Source organism: Penicilliopsis zonata, assembly GCF_001890105.1.
Source record: "Penicilliopsis zonata CBS 506.65 unplaced genomic scaffold ASPZOscaffold_10, whole genome shotgun sequence".
Taxonomy (NCBI): domain Eukaryota; kingdom Fungi; phylum Ascomycota; class Eurotiomycetes; order Eurotiales; family Aspergillaceae; genus Penicilliopsis; species Penicilliopsis zonata.
The window spans coordinates 613,111-628,894 of NW_019208919.1; the positions used below are offsets into that span (position 1 = coordinate 613,111).

Sequence of the window (15,784 nt, forward strand, 5' to 3'; positions counted from 1 at the left end):
GGGGTCCTCCCTCCAGTTCTCCCTCAAGTCTTCCCCCCTTGGGCTTCTCCGGCTTCTCTCCAGCGTCTCCTGCGTTGTTCTGTCTCTGATTTCTCTACAGGCGCAGAGTGCATTATTCAGTTTCTTAGACTCAGACAGGGCAGTTCTCATCTATCAACATCCACTAACCGCCACACTTGACTGGTGTTTCCTCGCAGTCAAGGACAGTGAAGGGTGGCTTCATCATTTTAGCAGCTCAAACCAGGGGCCCGCAGCGGCAATAAACAGGCTTGATCCGGCTCACTGGATCCTGGTTCTAGAATCTCAGGTACCTGCATAACGCGTCTCATCTGCACCACGTGCGCTGGCAATGCCTTTCTGCTGGTACAGAGACAATAATCACCCAGACAGACAGCCCGGAAAATGGAGGGCAATCTTGCAGGTGGTGCCAGATTCTGCACCTCATAGCTAATCCCTAGCGGGAGACGTCTACGACCTGAGTGGGTGGCAGGGGCCGGGCAGGAGATAAAAGGCGAGGGCTTGCCGGAGACTGGACTGAGTCTGAGAGAGAAAGAAAACAGTTGAAGCGGGCAGAGATCGGGTTTCAAAATGCGTTTTCAGTCCTCTCTTTCTGCCCTGACCCTGGCTGTGGCCGTCGAGGCGGCTGCCGTGGAGCCTCGCGCGACGACGACTACCACCTCGACTTCGTCGACCACTACCGGGCCAAACTGGTTCCAGACCACGCCGGAATTGTATGCTGGTATGTCTACTATCTACCTTGGATCTCATCTGCCCGGCAGCATAAAGCTCATTGACTCTCTTTAGGTACCACGGAGACTGGATCCGCCCCCTTCCTGGCAGAGACCAACCCGGTGACCTTTACCGGCGTGTCGTATACCCCCAACTATCCTCTGCAGACCTCGGAGCCGATTCAGGGGGCAAATGGGCAGAACATCTTCCACTGGATGGGGAACCTCAGGTGAGTCGATCAGTCAGGTTCACCAGTTGGGGGGGAGCATACGCACACCAGAACGTCTTGATCATACTAACCTAGAGTAGCCCCTACTACCCCAGTGTGGATGGCTTTGGAGTGGAAGAGTACCCCCTTCCTAGCGGGACCAATATCACCCAGATGCATCTGCTGCAACGCCATGGGTCCCGCTACCCATCCTCGTCGGAAGGTTTGGCCACCTGGGGCGAGAAGATTATGAACCTGACCGCCAAGGGCACCAAGTTTACCGACAACCTGGCCTTCTTGAATGACTGGAGTTACGGCCTCGGTCTCGAAATCCTCGTGGCTCGCGGCCGGCAGGAGCTGTTCGACAGCGGTATCCTGAACTGGTACAATTACGGCAAGCTGTACAACAGCAGCAGCAGCCACAAGCTGGTGGCCCGGACGACCACGGAGGATCGCATGCTCAAGAGCGCGGAGAACTTTCTGGCCGGCTTCTTCGGCCTGGACTGGACCGAGTACGCCAACCTGCTCCCGATCATCGAGGAAGTCGGGTACAACAACTCGCTGATCGGCATGTACGCCTGTGACAAGGCGCTCGAGTGGGAGGAGAGCAGCCTGATGATGGAACCCATCGAGGAATGGATGGAAACCTACCTCAAGGACATCACCGCCACGCTCAAAAAGCAGGCCGGTGGTTACGACTGGACTGTTGCCGACTCGTACGACGCGCAGGCACTGTGCGCCTATGAAACCGTCAGCTTCGGCTACAGCCCGTTCTGCGAGTTGTTCGACTTTGCCCATTGGAAGGATTACAGCTACCTCATCGACATTGAGTTTGCTGTCATGAGCGGGTTTGCCAGTCCCGCGGGCCGCGCGCAGGGCATCGCCTGGGTAGAGGAGTTCCTGGCCCGGGTGCAGGGTCACCTACTGACCGTCACGGACACCGACGCCAACATGACGCTGGACACCAACGAGGTGACCTTCCCGACGGACCAGACGCTGTACTTCGACTTTGCGCATGACGCGAGCATCGTCTCGACGCTGACGGCGTTTGGCTTTGAACAGTTCGCGGGCTCCCTACCAGTCACGGGCCCGCCGGCCGACCAGGAGTTCTTTACCAGCAAGATCGTCCCCTTTGCCGGCCGGATCAACATTGAGATCATTCGTGCACCCCACAAGGTGCCCGCCAAGCGGCCCACGGGCTCGCAGGCGGAGGCGTATGTCGCCGGAACGTCGGAGACGTACTACGTGCACTTCCTGTTGAACCAGCGCACCCTGCCGCTGCACTCCAGCTTCACCGGGTGCGAGTACCGCGATGACGGGTGGTGTGAGCTGGACACCTTCCTGGCCATCCAGAAGGACAGCCTGGCGCAGAGCCAGTTCGACTATGCGTGCAACGGGAACTACACCTTTACGTCCTATGGGACCGTCACCAACGGAGTTCCTGCTTAAGTCTACTATTGACTCCTACATACCCCTCTTACTACATAATCACTTGTAACTACTAATAATAGCTGTGAAAGTTGGATAAACCTTGCCATGTGGTAACTAGTAATCAATTACTACTCTCCGTGCTGTTTAGTTCGTACAGGGATCATGACAAATCCAGCCAACTGGAGACCTTGGTTAATGCCGAGTTATCTCATCTTCAGCTCGCCACATGCCAGCACTGCCTCGATACCTCTCAGATGTATCTCGGTTAGCACGGTAGTAGTCAAGAGTCTGTATTATGTAGTAGTTAGTTACTACTCCGTAGTTGCTGAACTGCCAAAGTTCGTCCCTTGCTGCTGTCAGGGGCGGGTATGCACGTCTTGCAGGCTGCCATGGTAACAGTAAGGAACCTGTTTGAGTCTGGACTCTAGAATCTATCTGATATATGTAGTACTCTGTACTTTTCCACCTTCCACGACTGGAGCATTGCAGCCTTTTTAAACTGGTTTCGATCGAGCTTAACTAGTTAGAAAGAGATCCCGTGTATGACGACATCGGTAGAGTATAGTTATAAGGTACTTGGTAGTAATATTCCCTACGGAGTATGTAGTACATATATCTCCCCTAACTGTAGATCTAAATCCTTCAGTAATCCGAGAGATCTAATCCTTCTCTCCTCTCTAATAAAAAAAAAACAATATACCCAGACTGAATTAATAGTCACTGGTCAATCGATCTGCAGGAACTCGTGCTGGATCGGACCCACGTTCAGCTGAAGTAAACGATTCAGTTTCACTATTCTGTAGTCCTCTGAATACTTGAATAGACCGAATTATTATAGACAAAAGAGAGAAGAGTGAATCCATGATTCAGATCAAATTCAATAAAAAGATGGCAAAAGTCTAGACGTAGAAAGAAAAGAGGTTTTCTTTGTCAAAACTGCAAAAGAAAAACACTCCCGAGTCCCACAGCAACTCAACTCCTCCACAGGCTCTTTTTCGATCATCATCCCTTCCTTGTCTTTTGGGTCTCCCTCTCCCTCTCTCGACTCAATTCTCTCTCTCTCTATCTCTCTCTCTCCCTGCTCCTTTCCCGGATTCTCTTGTCTCGTGTCTTAGACTCCTCTTCTACCCTCTTCCTCGACTTGCTCTCTCTTGACCTCCCGACCTCTCCCTCCCTCCCTCTATCTTCCTCTTCTCTTTCTCTCCCCTGACATTCCTCCCTGGCTTCGAATCCAGCAACCTCGACTTTCCCCCCCCCAGAAAAGAATTCTTTTCTCCGATAATTCAAAAAATAATGTTCTGAACAAGGTGGTCGGGGTGATACTGGGCAGTTAAATCTGTTTCTCCTGAAGATTCTTCTACCGATCCGTTGGAAACCCTCTGTACCACCTTTGCTCTCCCTCTCTCTCTCTCATAGCTAGCTCTGGCCAAATCTTCTTCCAGACCTGTCACATTCCTTAAAAACGACGGACTGCCTGCTTGAGGTTGCCTGGCCGCTCGAGTCTCTTTTTTGCCAAAGGAGCTTGTTGCGGTCATGAGTTGGGATCACCCTGTTCACAGGTAAGTCCCCTCCCTACCTTCGTTACTCCTCCCTCCCTCTTTCTCCATTTCAACTATTCTCCATTCCTTTTTTTTAAAATTTTTTTTTTCCTATCCTATTCTTGGTTTTCTTGGTGGTTGAAAAATGCTCACCTCTCGTTTCAGCTTCAGCTATCCCACCGCCGAGCCCCAGACCCCAACAAGAACCCCCACCATCATCGCCACGACTGCCGTCGGCCTGAGTGAACCTGCCTTTCAGACCCCCAAGCTCGAGTCCAGCTTCTTCGACCCCCGGGTTACCTGGGACACTGCCGACCCGTATGCTTCCAGCCCGGAGTTTCTACGCACCCCGCTGCGGTTTGGCCTGCATACCCCTTCGAATCCGTTAAGGATCCCCGATTCTCTCCCGGAGGGGGAAAGGGAAAATGGGAAAGGAGACACTGCCAGACGGATCCGGGCGGCCAGGCCGAATGCGAGTGGAGGAGCCCTACCAGATGGGAGAGAACAACATCAACCACAGCAGCAGCAGCAGCAGCAAGGGGGGAGAGAGCACGTCAGTGATGATGATTATATTCAGCACCTGGGAGCTCTCGGCTCCGCGGCAGTCATGCAGACACCGCCGCCAACGAGTGCCTCCGTGAGGAAAGTGACGGGCGTGGAGAAATTGCCCGGGTCTATGGCCCCTGGTGGCAACAGCAGCAGCAGCAACAACAACAACAATATAGCCCATCTGGAGACTCCCAGTCGGTTGCTAAGAGACTCGCCGAGGATATTTGGGAACCTTCAATCATCACCGGATTTCTTTCAATTGGCCGCCGTCGATCCCTCTGCCTCGCCCTTTTTCCCGCAACATAGGCTCTTCTGGGATCAAGAGCCCGAGCCACACCACAGTCTAGATCGTCACACTCCCTTACCACCGCTTCCTACCACCTCCATTCCTCCGACCACTAATCCTAACACCGCCTCTACTACTAGTACAGCTACGGCTAATGCTACTACCGACACGATTCTACCCGCCGCCCTGGCCGTTTCTTCCATCCCTCAGCTACCCGAAATTGGCGGCTCTATGGACTTGCCCGAGTTTGGGGAACACCACCACGGATTCGGCATGGCCTCGACCGGGCCCTCGGACGCCGCTCTGTTCCCGGCGCCCTTTTCCACCTCACCACGTCTGCCTATGACCAAGGCGGAAGACCCGGCTCTGTTTCTCAGTTCGCCGGCCCGTCGATTTGGCGGCCCGCAACCCACGCCGCAGAAGGGTCTGTTTTCCTCCCGCCCAACACGCCAGCCGTACCACCATCAGACCGAGGAATCAAAACGGGAGGAGCTCCGCCGTGTACGGCAGCTCTCGGGATCATCCTTTAACATGATGGGCAGCGAAGAAGGCCACTACAACAGAGGCCCTGACAATGAAATCTACTGCAATGACGACAACGACAACGACCACGACCACGACGATGATGAGGAAGAAGAAGAAGATGATGACTTCACGCCGCGGCAGATGCGACCAGGCTTGACCCGGAGCATGACGCATCATGCTGTCCCCAGCTCTCCTGCGAGTCGCCCCGCCAGCCTCTATCGCTCCTCGTCCGGGATGATGGCCTCGACAAGCGGGATCCGCAAGAGCCCCTCCAAGGGCCGGCTTTCCCCCATCAAGACCATGCGGCAGCCGCTACCCCGCGCCCACTCGATGGCCGGCGGCTTCCCTACCCGATCCAGTTCCGTGGTACTCACCATCGGCAAGGATGGCCGGGCCACAACGGCAATGATGCCGATGACGGCCGGCTCCTCGACCGCTTCCCACCACCAGACGACGACAGGGCTGACCGATCCTATCATGGGGATGGATCTTGATGGGTCCGTTACTGGGAGCGAGAGCGATTCCGCCGAATATTCGGACTACCCGATTGTCCACCACCATCACCATAATCACTACCGCAGCAGCAGCAGTTGGTACCCCGGTCGGTCAGAATCACGTCCGCATTCCAAGGGCTCCTACACCTCTATCGCCTCCTCGCACTCGGGTCGCCATTCGCCCTGGGCGGCCGGCTCGTCGTCGTCGTCAGTCTCGGTACAGGGCGGTGGTGGTCCACGACGCTCCACCTCCCTCTACCGACCATCCCCTGATGACTGGCGGCGAACAACGCCCCAGCGGCACTCGACGATCATGCTCCCCAACTCGGACTTTACTTACGGAAGCCTCAGCGTGGCGTCCGAGGCTCTCGCTGACCCGGATGACGAGGACAGCGGGGATGCCCAGCATGCATTACGTAAGGTCCTTCAGGGCAAAGGCCGTTCCACGGCGGGTGCAGGGCTGCTACGGCATTCGCAGTCGGTCAACTATGGATCTCGACCGCCAGGTCGGTACGCCCGCTCGATTACCGCGCATCTACGTTCCTCGCCGCCACGATTCGGCAGCGAACTCACCACAGACTCCAACACATCCCCCACCACCGTCACGGATCCAGACTTGGCAACCCCGAGCACCGACCGGCACTGCAACCCCAGCAATGGCACGCGCTGTATCTGTCATTCCATGGACAACGGGGGGCACCTCATGATTCAATGGTAACCCCTTCCCCCTATTGACTTGTCTTCCTTTTTCTCTTTGCTAATCTTGATTAGTGAATCCTGCAATCACTGGCTGCACACCAAGTGCGTCGGGCTCGAACGCGCGAATCTGCCCTCTGTGTACGTGTGCGTGTTTTGCGCGCAGACACCCTCGCGCTCCCTCGGACGGAATCGACCGCGCGATCCTATGAACGTTCCGACCTCGCCTCTGGCCCACAAGTCGTTTCGTTTGCGATGACTGGTCTGGCCTCGACCTTTTCCTTTGTCAGATGTCAGCATTATCATACCCCTGTATCTCCTCTATGTATACATATCACTACTTGGTAGACCGTCCTTGAATAATAAATAGCAGACAGTGGTCATCAGCAAAGAAGTACCACATCCTATCTTGGGCGTTGTTTTATATTTGTATTAGGAGGATAAAGAAACGCCAGCGGATAGTTACTCTATACCAATGGTCGCCATCAGTCTGTCCATCGGAAAAAGAACCCGACTGCTTCGGTCCATGTTCCGAGTAATCGGGCTGGAATACGACTGACCTGTTGTCACACCCGTGTATTCTCTTGCTAGCACACTATTTAAACAAAGAAATACTTCAAGAATCTAATCTTCAATCAAACCCAACATTACCTGTTACTATTCCCATATACCTCCAATGCAAACTTACCAAACTTACCAAACTTACCAAACGGTTCCTGTTAGTAATCAGGCACTGATACTAACCTAAAAAGGAAAGGTTGAATTCAGACTCACCGGGTCGTCTTTTAAAAGTTAATCTCTACGCCGCTGATTGGTCAAGCTCTTATCAGACTCACCGCCTGCGATACGCCACTTTCGGGCGCTTTCACTGAGTCGAAATACTTCCTTCCCCTTCCCTTTTCTCCCATCGTCATTCTTTCTCTTCTCCCTGTCTGTCTGTTGTTTTTTGCCTTTCGTCTATAGAAAGGAGAATGTCCTCCTCCCTCCCTGGAAACCGCGAACTCCCTGCCTCCCAGTACGACCTCTCCTCGTACTGGGGGCGGGTGCGCCATGCCGCCGACCTGTCGGACCCGAGGTACCTCTTCTTTCTACCTCCTCCCTCTATTTTGTCTGTTCTTGCTAACTAAGGGCTCTTAGAATGGCATTTACATCAAGCGCGGGTCTGGAACAGGCCAAATCGTTGATCAAAATGTATAAATCCGGGAACGGGGTGATGACGCCCGAGCTGTGGCATGCGAAGAAGATCGTGGACTCGACGTTGCACCCGGGTAAACCTCTTCCTATTCCTTATTTTAAAAAAACACAATGATTAACTTTTTTTTTTGGAGATACTGGCGAACCCGTCCTCCTTCCGTTCCGCATGTCGTGTTATGTCCTTTCGAATCTGGTGGTTACGGCGGGGATGCTCACGCCAGGGTTACAGGTACAACTTTAATCAATCAATTCAAGCAATTGAATTGACACTTCAGTCAGCTTACTTCTTTCAGACAACTGGAACTCTGCTGTGGCAGATTGCAAACCAATCGCTCAACGTAGCGATCAACAATGCCAACGCCAACAAATCGACCCCCCTCTCCGTCCCGCAGATCGCCAAATCCTACCTGATGGCGGTGTCGGCCTCGTGCTCCGTCGCACTAGGCTTGAACGCGCTGGTTCCGCGCCTGAAGAGCCTGACGCCGCAGACCCGTCTGCTGCTCGGCCGGCTGGTCCCCTTTGCGGCCGTGTCGAGCGCCTCGGCGCTGAACGTCTTCCTCATGCGGGGCGAGGAGATCCGTCGTGGTATCGACGTCTACCCTGTTCTCTCGGAGGAAGAGAAGCTCGCGCGCGAGAAGACGGGCGAGCCCGTCCAATCGCTCGGCAAGAGTAAGAAGGCGGCCACCATTGCGGTGGGTGAGACCGCTGTCTCGCGCGTCCTCAACGCTACCCCGATCATGGTCATCCCGCCGTTAATTCTTGTCCGGCTGGAGAAGACCGCCTGGCTGCGTGCCCGCCCGCGCATGGTCCTCCCCATCAACCTGGGTCTCATCCTCGCTACATCCCTCTTCGCCCTACCGCTTGCCCTGGGGGCGTTCCCGCAGCGACAGGCGTTGAGCGCGGAGTCCCTTGAGGAAGAGTTCTGGGGCAAGGGTGGGTTAAATGGACAGGTGGAATTCAATAGGGGGATGTAATATACATATACATACATATATACATTTATATATAGCATTTGTTTCTTATTTTTCTAATCTATCAAGCTATACAAATAATCAGCAGTCTGTCCACTAACTACTCCCATTGATTATCTAGGTATAATGCTATAACGACCCTTGATATAAATCCTTTACTAAAGGCTTCAATCAGAGAGTAGATTGCTACATGATAGAAAATAATCTATGATATGTAAGACATTCCAAATATATTGAGCTGTGATATAATTATATATACAAGCGGGTTACCCCCTGCTTAGTCCAAGTCGTTTTGTTTCGACACCTTCCAGAAACGCACCATATCCAAGGTCTCGCCCCAGAAGGTGGTCAAGGGCTCCTCGCAGGTTGATTCGTAGAGGTCGACCAAGGGCTTTTCCCAGACGAGATCGACTTCGTGGGGGCGCAGCCATCTCGTCTTCTTGTAGAATTTCCAGAAGAAGAAGATGACCACAGCAACAATGACCATGGTGTAGTGGGTGAAGAAGGTTGAAACGTTCCAGGGATCAAAGCTGGTGTAGCCATAGCAGAGGACGATGACGATCTCTGCAACCAAGGCAATGTAGCCGCTGTATGGCTGGAACCAACCCTTGTAGGGAAGGCTGTCTCGAGACACGCCTTGAGCTTTGCAGGCGCGATAGAAGCTGATGTAGGTGATCGCGATGACAATAAAGTCGATGATGCCCGCGGCGGTGACGAGATTCAGCAGCCAGGTCAGAACGGTTTCCGAACTCTTCGATAGACTGAGCAGGGACAAGAAGGGGAACAGCATGGTGACTCCAAAGGCATAGATGGGGACTCCGTCCTTTGTGCATTTCGCGAGTTGCTTGGGAGCTTTGCCCTGGAGAGCTAGACTGTAGAGCGTCCGCGTGGCGTTGTAGAAGATGTTGTTGCCGGCGGAAAATATGCTGGTGCAGAGTAGGGCATTGACAAGGTGTGGCAGGGCAGTGACCCCCATGTTGTGCATAGCGATAACGTATGGGGATGCTGCAGCTGTTCCACTACCCGATGCGTCTCCAAAGACGATGGCGACCAGCGTAGGGTCATTGTATGCCACCAAGATGCCAACGCAGAAGCCGGTTCCGACAAACATGATGGCGAATCGCACGTACACTGTCTTGTAGGCACTTTTGAGGTAGATCCGAGGCTGCTTGGCCTCTGCAGCCATCATGGAGATCAACTCCGGGCCGACCATCAGAAACGCAGCGTTCCACAGACAAGCAAGAAAGCCTTGAAAGCGGCCCAGGCTGCCTGTAGAGAGATATTCTGCAAAGGCCCCTGGGTGGTTCCAGTGACGGAAGCCGTAAGCGTCTCCCTGTGGATTTCCCCCGACCATCGTGATGAAGGTAAAGCAGAAGAGGATGGTGAGGAGTAAGATCTTCCCGGTGGAGAGCCAGAACTCGGCCTCGCCATAAACCCGGACAGCAAAGACATTGAGCAGTCTGAGAGACGCATCGTTAGCGCTATATATAGCATATAATATAGATAGAACAACATTTAAACTCACCCGTATAAAAAGATACAGACTAAGCAGATCGCAATAGCAGGGACTTTGTCGCTCCAGAAGGAGAGCACCACCTGCAGCGCGGTGATCTCAAAGGGGATCATGATGCCCTCGTAGAGGAGAAAGTTCCAGCCTGCCATAAACCCCAGGGCCTCATCAACCCAGTGGCCGGCGAGTCGGACAAACCCACCACTGACAGGCATATACACCACCATCTCGGCGGCGCAGTTGTTCAGCATGCCCATAATAACGGCATAGATGACATAGGCAATGAACAGGCTGCCCGGCCCACCTTCTGCAAGGGCAGTGCCCACGCTGACAAACGCCGCGGTGCCAATGGAGCCGCCAATGGCGATGATTTGAAGGTGGCGGTTCCCCAGCTGACGCTGAAGAGAGCCGCCGTTCAGCACGACAACCGAGCCCGTATCCTCGTTCTCATATGGAGCATGGCTGGAGAGTGGGGAATCGATGCTGTCGACGGTGGCCCCCTTTGTGATGTCATCTGGGGCATTCCAGAGGCGAGCGCCTGAAGCCTTTTTATATTGCTATCTCTGGGCCGAGTGAAAGATGGGTTTATCTCGAGATACGCAGAGGATTTGACTCCGCACGTCTTCCTTCGGGCTCCGCACGTCGTTTTCTCCGCACGCAAAGCCAGCCATAAATGCAATCCGCAGTTCCATCCATGGCAGTACGGGTTGAAGAGATGGATCAGGGATCAGATGCAAGCTGTGCTTGACTCTTACTATCATTGAAGCCGTTGACTCTCCACTCAATCCTCATTAGCCAATATGGAGAAGGCCTTGACACCTGCCATATTACCCCTGCACTTGCAGCATATCTCAGTGCTCTCAGGCGTCGAGTATGCCACGCTACTCATTCTGCTCGCGATCACAGGTGAGTTCCTCCCGCCTCTTTCTCCTTTGCTGGACTTGCGAGCACGGCGTTGACGAAGAGTGCAGGAATCTGCTGGACGTATCGCAACCGGGGCTTCTGGACCTCGTCCTCTGCCAACTTGAAATGGATCACCGGTCCCAAGGGGTCATTTCTCAAGGGCAATCTCCAGGAGCTCAAGACCAACGGTGCTGCCAGCTGTACGGCGTGGTACTCGCTGTATAAGCGGTTTGGACCGGCGTACGAGTTGACTATTCCCTTCTACCGCATGCATGTCATCAATCATCCCTCCTATCTTGAATATATTCAGAAGACCAACAGCAAAAACTACATCCGGGGCGCGTTCACTCGCAACGTCTTTGGAGAGCTCCACCGCTCTGGTGTCTTTGCTGTAGACGGCAAGGAATGGCTAGTCCAGCGCAAGGCGGCGACTCGAGCCTTTAGCAAGCGGAACTTTGAGACTCATATCACGCAGTCCCTTCACCACTGGCTTGACATCCTGATGCGTCTGCTGTCGAACCTGTCCAAATCACAGACCGAATTTGATTTCCAGGAACTGATGGGACGCTTTATGTTCTGTTTATTCCTGAGGATGGCTTTCCACGCCGACCAGCTCGCTCTGGATGTTCTGTCTGACGATCCGGCGAGTCTGAAGTCTCAGGTCGATTACATGGACGCCTTCGACGAGGCCACCCATTGTGCGTTCCCCTGCTAGTGGCTTTAACCCCTGGTGCTGTGCTGTGTCTGACATATTCCATTGCAGTGTTTGACCGGAGGAGACGCGACCCTCTGTGGAAAATCACAGAAAAGTTGTCTGGCGAAGATAAGGTCACCAAGAGAGCCGTGAGCCTGTTCTATCGAAAGATAGATAGTCTTATCCAGGATCGTCTTGACGCCATGAAGAATGGATACACGCCTGACCCCAGCGCTGGAGTTGACCTCCTGGACCTTTTCCTGCAGACAACAGAGGACCGATATACGCTGGGCGGAATGGTCTTCTCATTCCTCACCGCTGGACGTAAGTTTGCATGGCATGAAAAGAGACTCGCAATCACCCACTGACAACCTCTTCTTGGACACAGGCGACACGACAGCGTATACTACTTCATGGTACATGAAGGAGATTCATCACAAAGACAACCAACATCTTGACGCCGCGAACAAGATCCGAGCTGAAGCCGATGCACTTGGATTCTCCAGCAGCTACCTTGGTTATGGAGATGCACCGGTACATCAATGCCCCCCACAGCAAACACTCCTAGGTTTATATAGTATATATCATGCTAACCTAGTATTACCTTTTTTTTTTCTATTAGAAAATGCGCTTCGCAAACGCCATGTGGGATGAGACTTCTCGCCTTGACACTGTCTCTCCTGCTGGGCAATTAGAGGCAGCAGAAGACGACGTCCTCCCCCCCGTGCCTGAGATCAATATGCCTGCTCGTCGAATTAAGAAGTAGGTGCAACTTCGTTTCTCCTCGACACACTGACCACAAAGCTAATCAACAACAATAACAATAGAGGCGATCTCGTCAGTTACCAGAACTATGTTCTTGCTCGCATGCCTGAAGTTTGGGGAGAAGACGCCGCCGTCTTCAACCCCTACCGATGGTTCAAGGAGAGTGGGGAGCCCATCTCTTACAGCCCCTTCAGTGAGTTTTTTTTTTCTTTCTTTTTCTTTTTACAAGTCGCTTGTTGTGAAGCAATATGCAACGACGTCCAAGGAAAATATACTCATGCTATGATGTGTAGAATACCACTCCTGGAATGCCGGCCCCCACGCTTGTCTTGGACGGGCCCTCGCCACGTTTGAGGGCGTCACCATTACCACTGCCATTCTTCAGCGATTTGATATCATCTTGTCTGATGATAGCAAGGTGTACGAGCCACTTGCTGCGATGAACATGGTGCGTTTAAATGAGTATTTTCCTGGGCCTTCTTAATGAACAGAATGAATACTGATGACATCTTCTCTCTCTCTATAGGGTGTTAAAGGTGGAGTTCTCATGAGAGTGCGGGAGAGAGTCCCGGCAGCCTAAGAGCCCTTTGAGAGTGAGGGGCTGGGCATATCTTACTGCCCATTCAGCTGCTTTCCACAGCTGATAGAAAAAGGGTATTTTCGGGAAACTCCATGCAACTGAATAATGTGATTATGTTCTTATACTCGGCATCATATATTAAAGGCTTCATTCATGTCATGCCTATATGTATATATATAGGATTTAGGGTTTAGGGTTTTATACATTTTTCTTAACCTATTAAACTATACAAATATCCAGGGAGAGGAGGTTCCCCCCTTAGTTCTCTCCACCGATTACTCCCCTCTATGATTGCCGGTTCACCACGGAAGAGAAACGCCCAGCGTCTTAAAAACGACTCCGTGACTTCGTACGCGCCGATATCCCACGGGTCCCCCCAGACTAGGATCCCGACTTCGTCCGAGAGAATCTCTGCAGAGAACCGCGCGCAGAGGGCCGAGGCGTCCGTCGTGCGGAACGAGAGGATAATGTTATCCCGCATGACGGGGGAGGGATAGATATCCACCCAGGCCGGGTGGCGGGTACTTTTCTGTAGAGGCGTGGGTTGTAACGAGGGGGGGAGTAGTGTAGGCGTATCATTCATCCCAGATACGAGTCTTGTGTTCGTCAACCATGCGCGAGACAAATTGTATCGTACAAGGGGGATGAGATGGTCTGCGCTGAGGCTGATTTGATGCGTTGCCGCAGCGAGTAGTGTAGGGAGGTGTTCATCGCTTGAACAGGAGCAGGGGGGGTGAGTTTTGCGTTTTCCTATCAAATGAGAAACACACACACACACACACATATTTATATATGGCTAACATACGATGTGCCCGGACGTTCAGCCGGGTCTGGCGTCTTCGTCTCTCCGTCTGGTCCGTCACACCCGTCCAGTCGTCGGAGGTATCGCGGGCCTATCATGTTTTAGCATGAATGGTGGTTGAATGCAGATGGATTACCTCTTGAAGCTGCCGGTTGAGGGTAAGGGGAATCAGATCCATGGTAATGACAGTGATGACAGTGATGAGAAAAAGGTGAAGATGAAGATGACGGAGTACCTCAGATTACTACCTTATATCTAACTACAGGTTAGTGTCATGTAGGGTGCTTACAGCGCTAGTCGAATATGGCTAGTCGAAAGCGCTGAATTTCTATAGGAAAGTATCTATAAGAGGGAGAGAAGACAATGGGGAGGGAGAAGAGATTGACAATGGATTAGAATAGTCTGTTTAATCATGCTGTCTCTCCTACGCTCACAGCTGGTCTTCCAAGTCCCTCCCCCCACGGCTTCGTTCACGGGACAGACCATCATCGTGACAGGCGCCAACACAGGCCTAGGCCTGGAGGCAGCCCGCCAGTTTGTGCGTCATGACGCGCGACGGGTGATTCTCGCCGTGAGGGACATGGCCAAGGGGACGGCTGCAAAGTCCGACATCGACAGCCACGACAACGACGGCAAGTGTAGTGTCGAGGTCTGGCAAGTCGATCTCACCAGCTATGAATCCGTCGAAGCCTTTTCGCAGCGAGCGGCAGGGCTCGACAGAGTGGATGTCCTGGTAGCCAACGCTGGGGTGTATCTGTTTGACTTCTCGCTGGCGGAGGATAACGAGGCCACCATCACAGTCAATGTGCTGAGTACTCTATTGCTGGGGATCCGACTGCTGCCCAAACTGCGCGAGACATCCGTGGCATTACACAAACCGTGCGTGATGACTTTTGCCGGCTCGTTTGTCCATAAAATGACGACCTTCCCGGAGCGCAAAAAGGAGAAGATCTTCGCGGAGTTGGCCAGGCCAAATGCCAGAATGATAGACCGGTGAGAAGACAAGAGAGAGAGAGAGAGAGAGAGAAAGAGTGCGTGGGTGTCTGTGCTAACTTCTCAGGTATAACGTATCGAAGCTCATCCAGCTTCTACTCGTTCGCGAACTCGCCAACAAAGTCACCCTGTCCTCCCAAGACGGGCACGTCATCGTCTCGACCGTCAACCCGGGCCTTGTCAAGACGAGCATCATGCGCCATGCGCGGTCCATCTTCGCCATATCCGACAAGATCTTCAAGGCCCTACTGGCCCGCACTCCCGAGGACGGTGGTAACACTCTTGTTCACGCTGCGTCGGGTGGAGACGAGACGCATGGACAGTATCTTGATGATTGCAGTGTGGGAAGGTATGTCATTTCCCTTGTCCCATGTTTCTACTGTTTTGTCTGATCCAGATAGGGTCTCCTCATTTGTGTCGAGTGAAGAGGGCCATCTCACGCAGCAGCAACTTTGGAGGGAAATGTGCGAGATATTGAGGATTCCAGAGGGTAGCTTGTAATTATCGGATAATTAGATTCCTACAATGTCAAGGAACGGATTGGGTTCCATGAACTCAACCTCTCAATCAGCAGACTGACGACACGGAGAAGAGAAGAATAGGAGGAATACCAGGTATAGAAATCGCCGGCCGTCCGTTTGGACCATCTCCCCGGATGTGACCAGGAGATGTCGCCGATGCAGATAGACAAGGCGAACAATCAGCGACAGACCGCTTGACTCTGTCGATGGTACGCCACGTTTGTCAGTGACAGCGACGACGAAACATGTCGTACTGGCTGACCGCTTGGTACTGGCCGTTGCAAGGAGACGATAATCTCTCAGTGACGACAACCAATACCCTTCTTCAGCCGTAGCCTTTTAGTACTCCCGTGTGATTCCTTGTAATACCTCGACCTCAAACCAGAATATCAACC

The 15,784-nt window shown here is 53.0% G+C and overlaps 7 protein-coding genes across 7 annotated transcripts; 5 read left to right on the forward strand and 2 right to left on the reverse strand.

Annotated features, from left to right (window-relative positions):
* Window positions 1-588: 588 nt before the first annotated feature.
* On the forward strand, window positions 589-2,386 carry ASPZODRAFT_143661 (hypothetical protein; the record flags this gene model as incomplete). The annotated part of the gene is made up of 3 exons (XM_022724931.1): window positions 589-739; window positions 805-958; window positions 1,039-2,386. The coding sequence occupies 3 exons, from the start codon at window positions 589-591 to the stop codon at window positions 2,384-2,386; spliced, it is 1,653 nt and encodes a 550-aa protein (XP_022580289.1).
* A 1,137-nt stretch (window positions 2,387-3,523) lies between these two features.
* ASPZODRAFT_133649 (hypothetical protein) lies at window positions 3,524-7,097 on the forward strand. The gene is made up of 3 exons (XM_022723323.1): window positions 3,524-3,927; window positions 4,072-6,474; window positions 6,532-7,097. The coding sequence occupies exons 1-3, from the start codon at window positions 3,902-3,904 to the stop codon at window positions 6,713-6,715; spliced, it is 2,613 nt and encodes an 870-aa protein (XP_022580290.1). The 5' UTR covers window positions 3,524-3,901; the 3' UTR covers window positions 6,716-7,097.
* A 327-nt stretch (window positions 7,098-7,424) lies between these two features.
* On the forward strand, window positions 7,425-8,624 carry ASPZODRAFT_98686 (hypothetical protein; the record flags this gene model as incomplete). The annotated part of the gene is made up of 4 exons (XM_022730581.1): window positions 7,425-7,531; window positions 7,594-7,724; window positions 7,785-7,879; window positions 7,944-8,624. 4 exons carry the CDS (start codon window positions 7,428-7,430, stop codon window positions 8,622-8,624), a joined length of 1,011 nt encoding a protein of 336 aa, XP_022580291.1.
* Window positions 8,625-8,859: 235 nt separating this feature from the next.
* Window positions 8,860-11,044, reverse strand: ASPZODRAFT_160015 (hypothetical protein). The gene is made up of 3 exons (XM_022726444.1): window positions 10,623-11,044; window positions 10,147-10,593; window positions 8,860-10,081 (listed from the first exon to the last, which is right to left on the reverse strand). The coding sequence occupies exons 1-3, from the start codon at window positions 10,652-10,654 to the stop codon at window positions 8,899-8,901; spliced, it is 1,662 nt and encodes a 553-aa protein (XP_022580292.1). The 5' UTR covers window positions 10,655-11,044; the 3' UTR covers window positions 8,860-8,898.
* Window positions 10,595-13,213, forward strand: ASPZODRAFT_167512 (hypothetical protein). Its single transcript, XM_022726828.1, has 8 exons — window positions 10,595-11,037; window positions 11,103-11,732; window positions 11,798-12,052; window positions 12,117-12,262; window positions 12,351-12,490; window positions 12,556-12,686; window positions 12,787-12,941; window positions 13,020-13,213. Exons 1-8 carry the CDS (start codon window positions 10,932-10,934, stop codon window positions 13,071-13,073), a joined length of 1,617 nt encoding a protein of 538 aa, XP_022580293.1. The 5' UTR covers window positions 10,595-10,931; the 3' UTR covers window positions 13,074-13,213.
* Window positions 13,214-13,215: 2 nt separating this feature from the next.
* ASPZODRAFT_167513 (hypothetical protein) lies at window positions 13,216-14,091 on the reverse strand. Its single transcript, XM_022726829.1, has 3 exons — window positions 14,012-14,091; window positions 13,879-13,966; window positions 13,216-13,823 (listed from the first exon to the last, which is right to left on the reverse strand). Exons 1-3 carry the CDS (start codon window positions 14,051-14,053, stop codon window positions 13,285-13,287), a joined length of 669 nt encoding a protein of 222 aa, XP_022580294.1. The 5' UTR covers window positions 14,054-14,091; the 3' UTR covers window positions 13,216-13,284.
* Window positions 14,092-14,287: 196 nt separating this feature from the next.
* Window positions 14,288-15,369, forward strand: ASPZODRAFT_152775 (hypothetical protein; the record flags this gene model as incomplete). The annotated part of the gene is made up of 3 exons (XM_022725890.1): window positions 14,288-14,868; window positions 14,936-15,217; window positions 15,270-15,369. 3 exons carry the CDS (start codon window positions 14,288-14,290, stop codon window positions 15,367-15,369), a joined length of 963 nt encoding a protein of 320 aa, XP_022580295.1.
* Between the last annotated feature and the right edge of the window lie 415 nt (window positions 15,370-15,784).

What these genes read in the sequence shown, in the direction of transcription:
- ASPZODRAFT_133649 (XM_022723323.1), top strand. Translation starts at nt 3,902, where the DNA reads ATGAGTTGGGATCACCCTGTTCACAG. An exon ending in TGGGATCACCCTGTTCACAG is followed by an intron (nt 3,928 to 4,071) that starts GTAAGTCCCCTC and finishes CTCTCGTTTCAG; the next exon opens with CTTCAGCTATCCCACCGCCG. An exon ending in GGGCACCTCATGATTCAATG is followed by an intron (nt 6,475 to 6,531) that starts GTAACCCCTTCC and finishes AATCTTGATTAG; the next exon opens with TGAATCCTGCAATCACTGGC.
- ASPZODRAFT_160015 (XM_022726444.1), bottom strand. Translation starts at nt 10,654, where the DNA reads ATGCCCCAGATGACATCACAAAGGGGGCCACC. An exon ending in ACATCACAAAGGGGGCCACC is followed by an intron (nt 10,594 to 10,622) that starts GTCGACAGCATC and finishes CCCACTCTCCAG; the next exon opens with CCATGCTCCATATGAGAACG. An exon ending in GTCTGTATCTTTTTATACGG is followed by an intron (nt 10,082 to 10,146) that starts GTGAGTTTAAAT and finishes TGCGTCTCTCAG; the next exon opens with ACTGCTCAATGTCTTTGCTG.
- ASPZODRAFT_167512 (XM_022726828.1), top strand. Translation starts at nt 10,932, where the DNA reads ATGGAGAAGGCCTTGACACCTGCCATATTACCCCTGCACTTGCAGCAT. An exon ending in CATTCTGCTCGCGATCACAG is followed by an intron (nt 11,038 to 11,102) that starts GTGAGTTCCTCC and finishes CGAAGAGTGCAG; the next exon opens with GAATCTGCTGGACGTATCGC. An exon ending in TTGGTTATGGAGATGCACCG is followed by an intron (nt 12,263 to 12,350) that starts GTACATCAATGC and finishes TTTTTCTATTAG; the next exon opens with AAAATGCGCTTCGCAAACGC.
- ASPZODRAFT_167513 (XM_022726829.1), bottom strand. Translation starts at nt 14,053, where the DNA reads ATGGATCTGATTCCCCTTACCCTCAACCGGCAGCTTCAAGAG. An exon ending in TCAACCGGCAGCTTCAAGAG is followed by an intron (nt 13,967 to 14,011) that starts GTAATCCATCTG and finishes AAAACATGATAG; the next exon opens with GCCCGCGATACCTCCGACGA. An exon ending in GCTGAACGTCCGGGCACATC is followed by an intron (nt 13,824 to 13,878) that starts GTATGTTAGCCA and finishes CTCATTTGATAG; the next exon opens with GAAAACGCAAAACTCACCCC.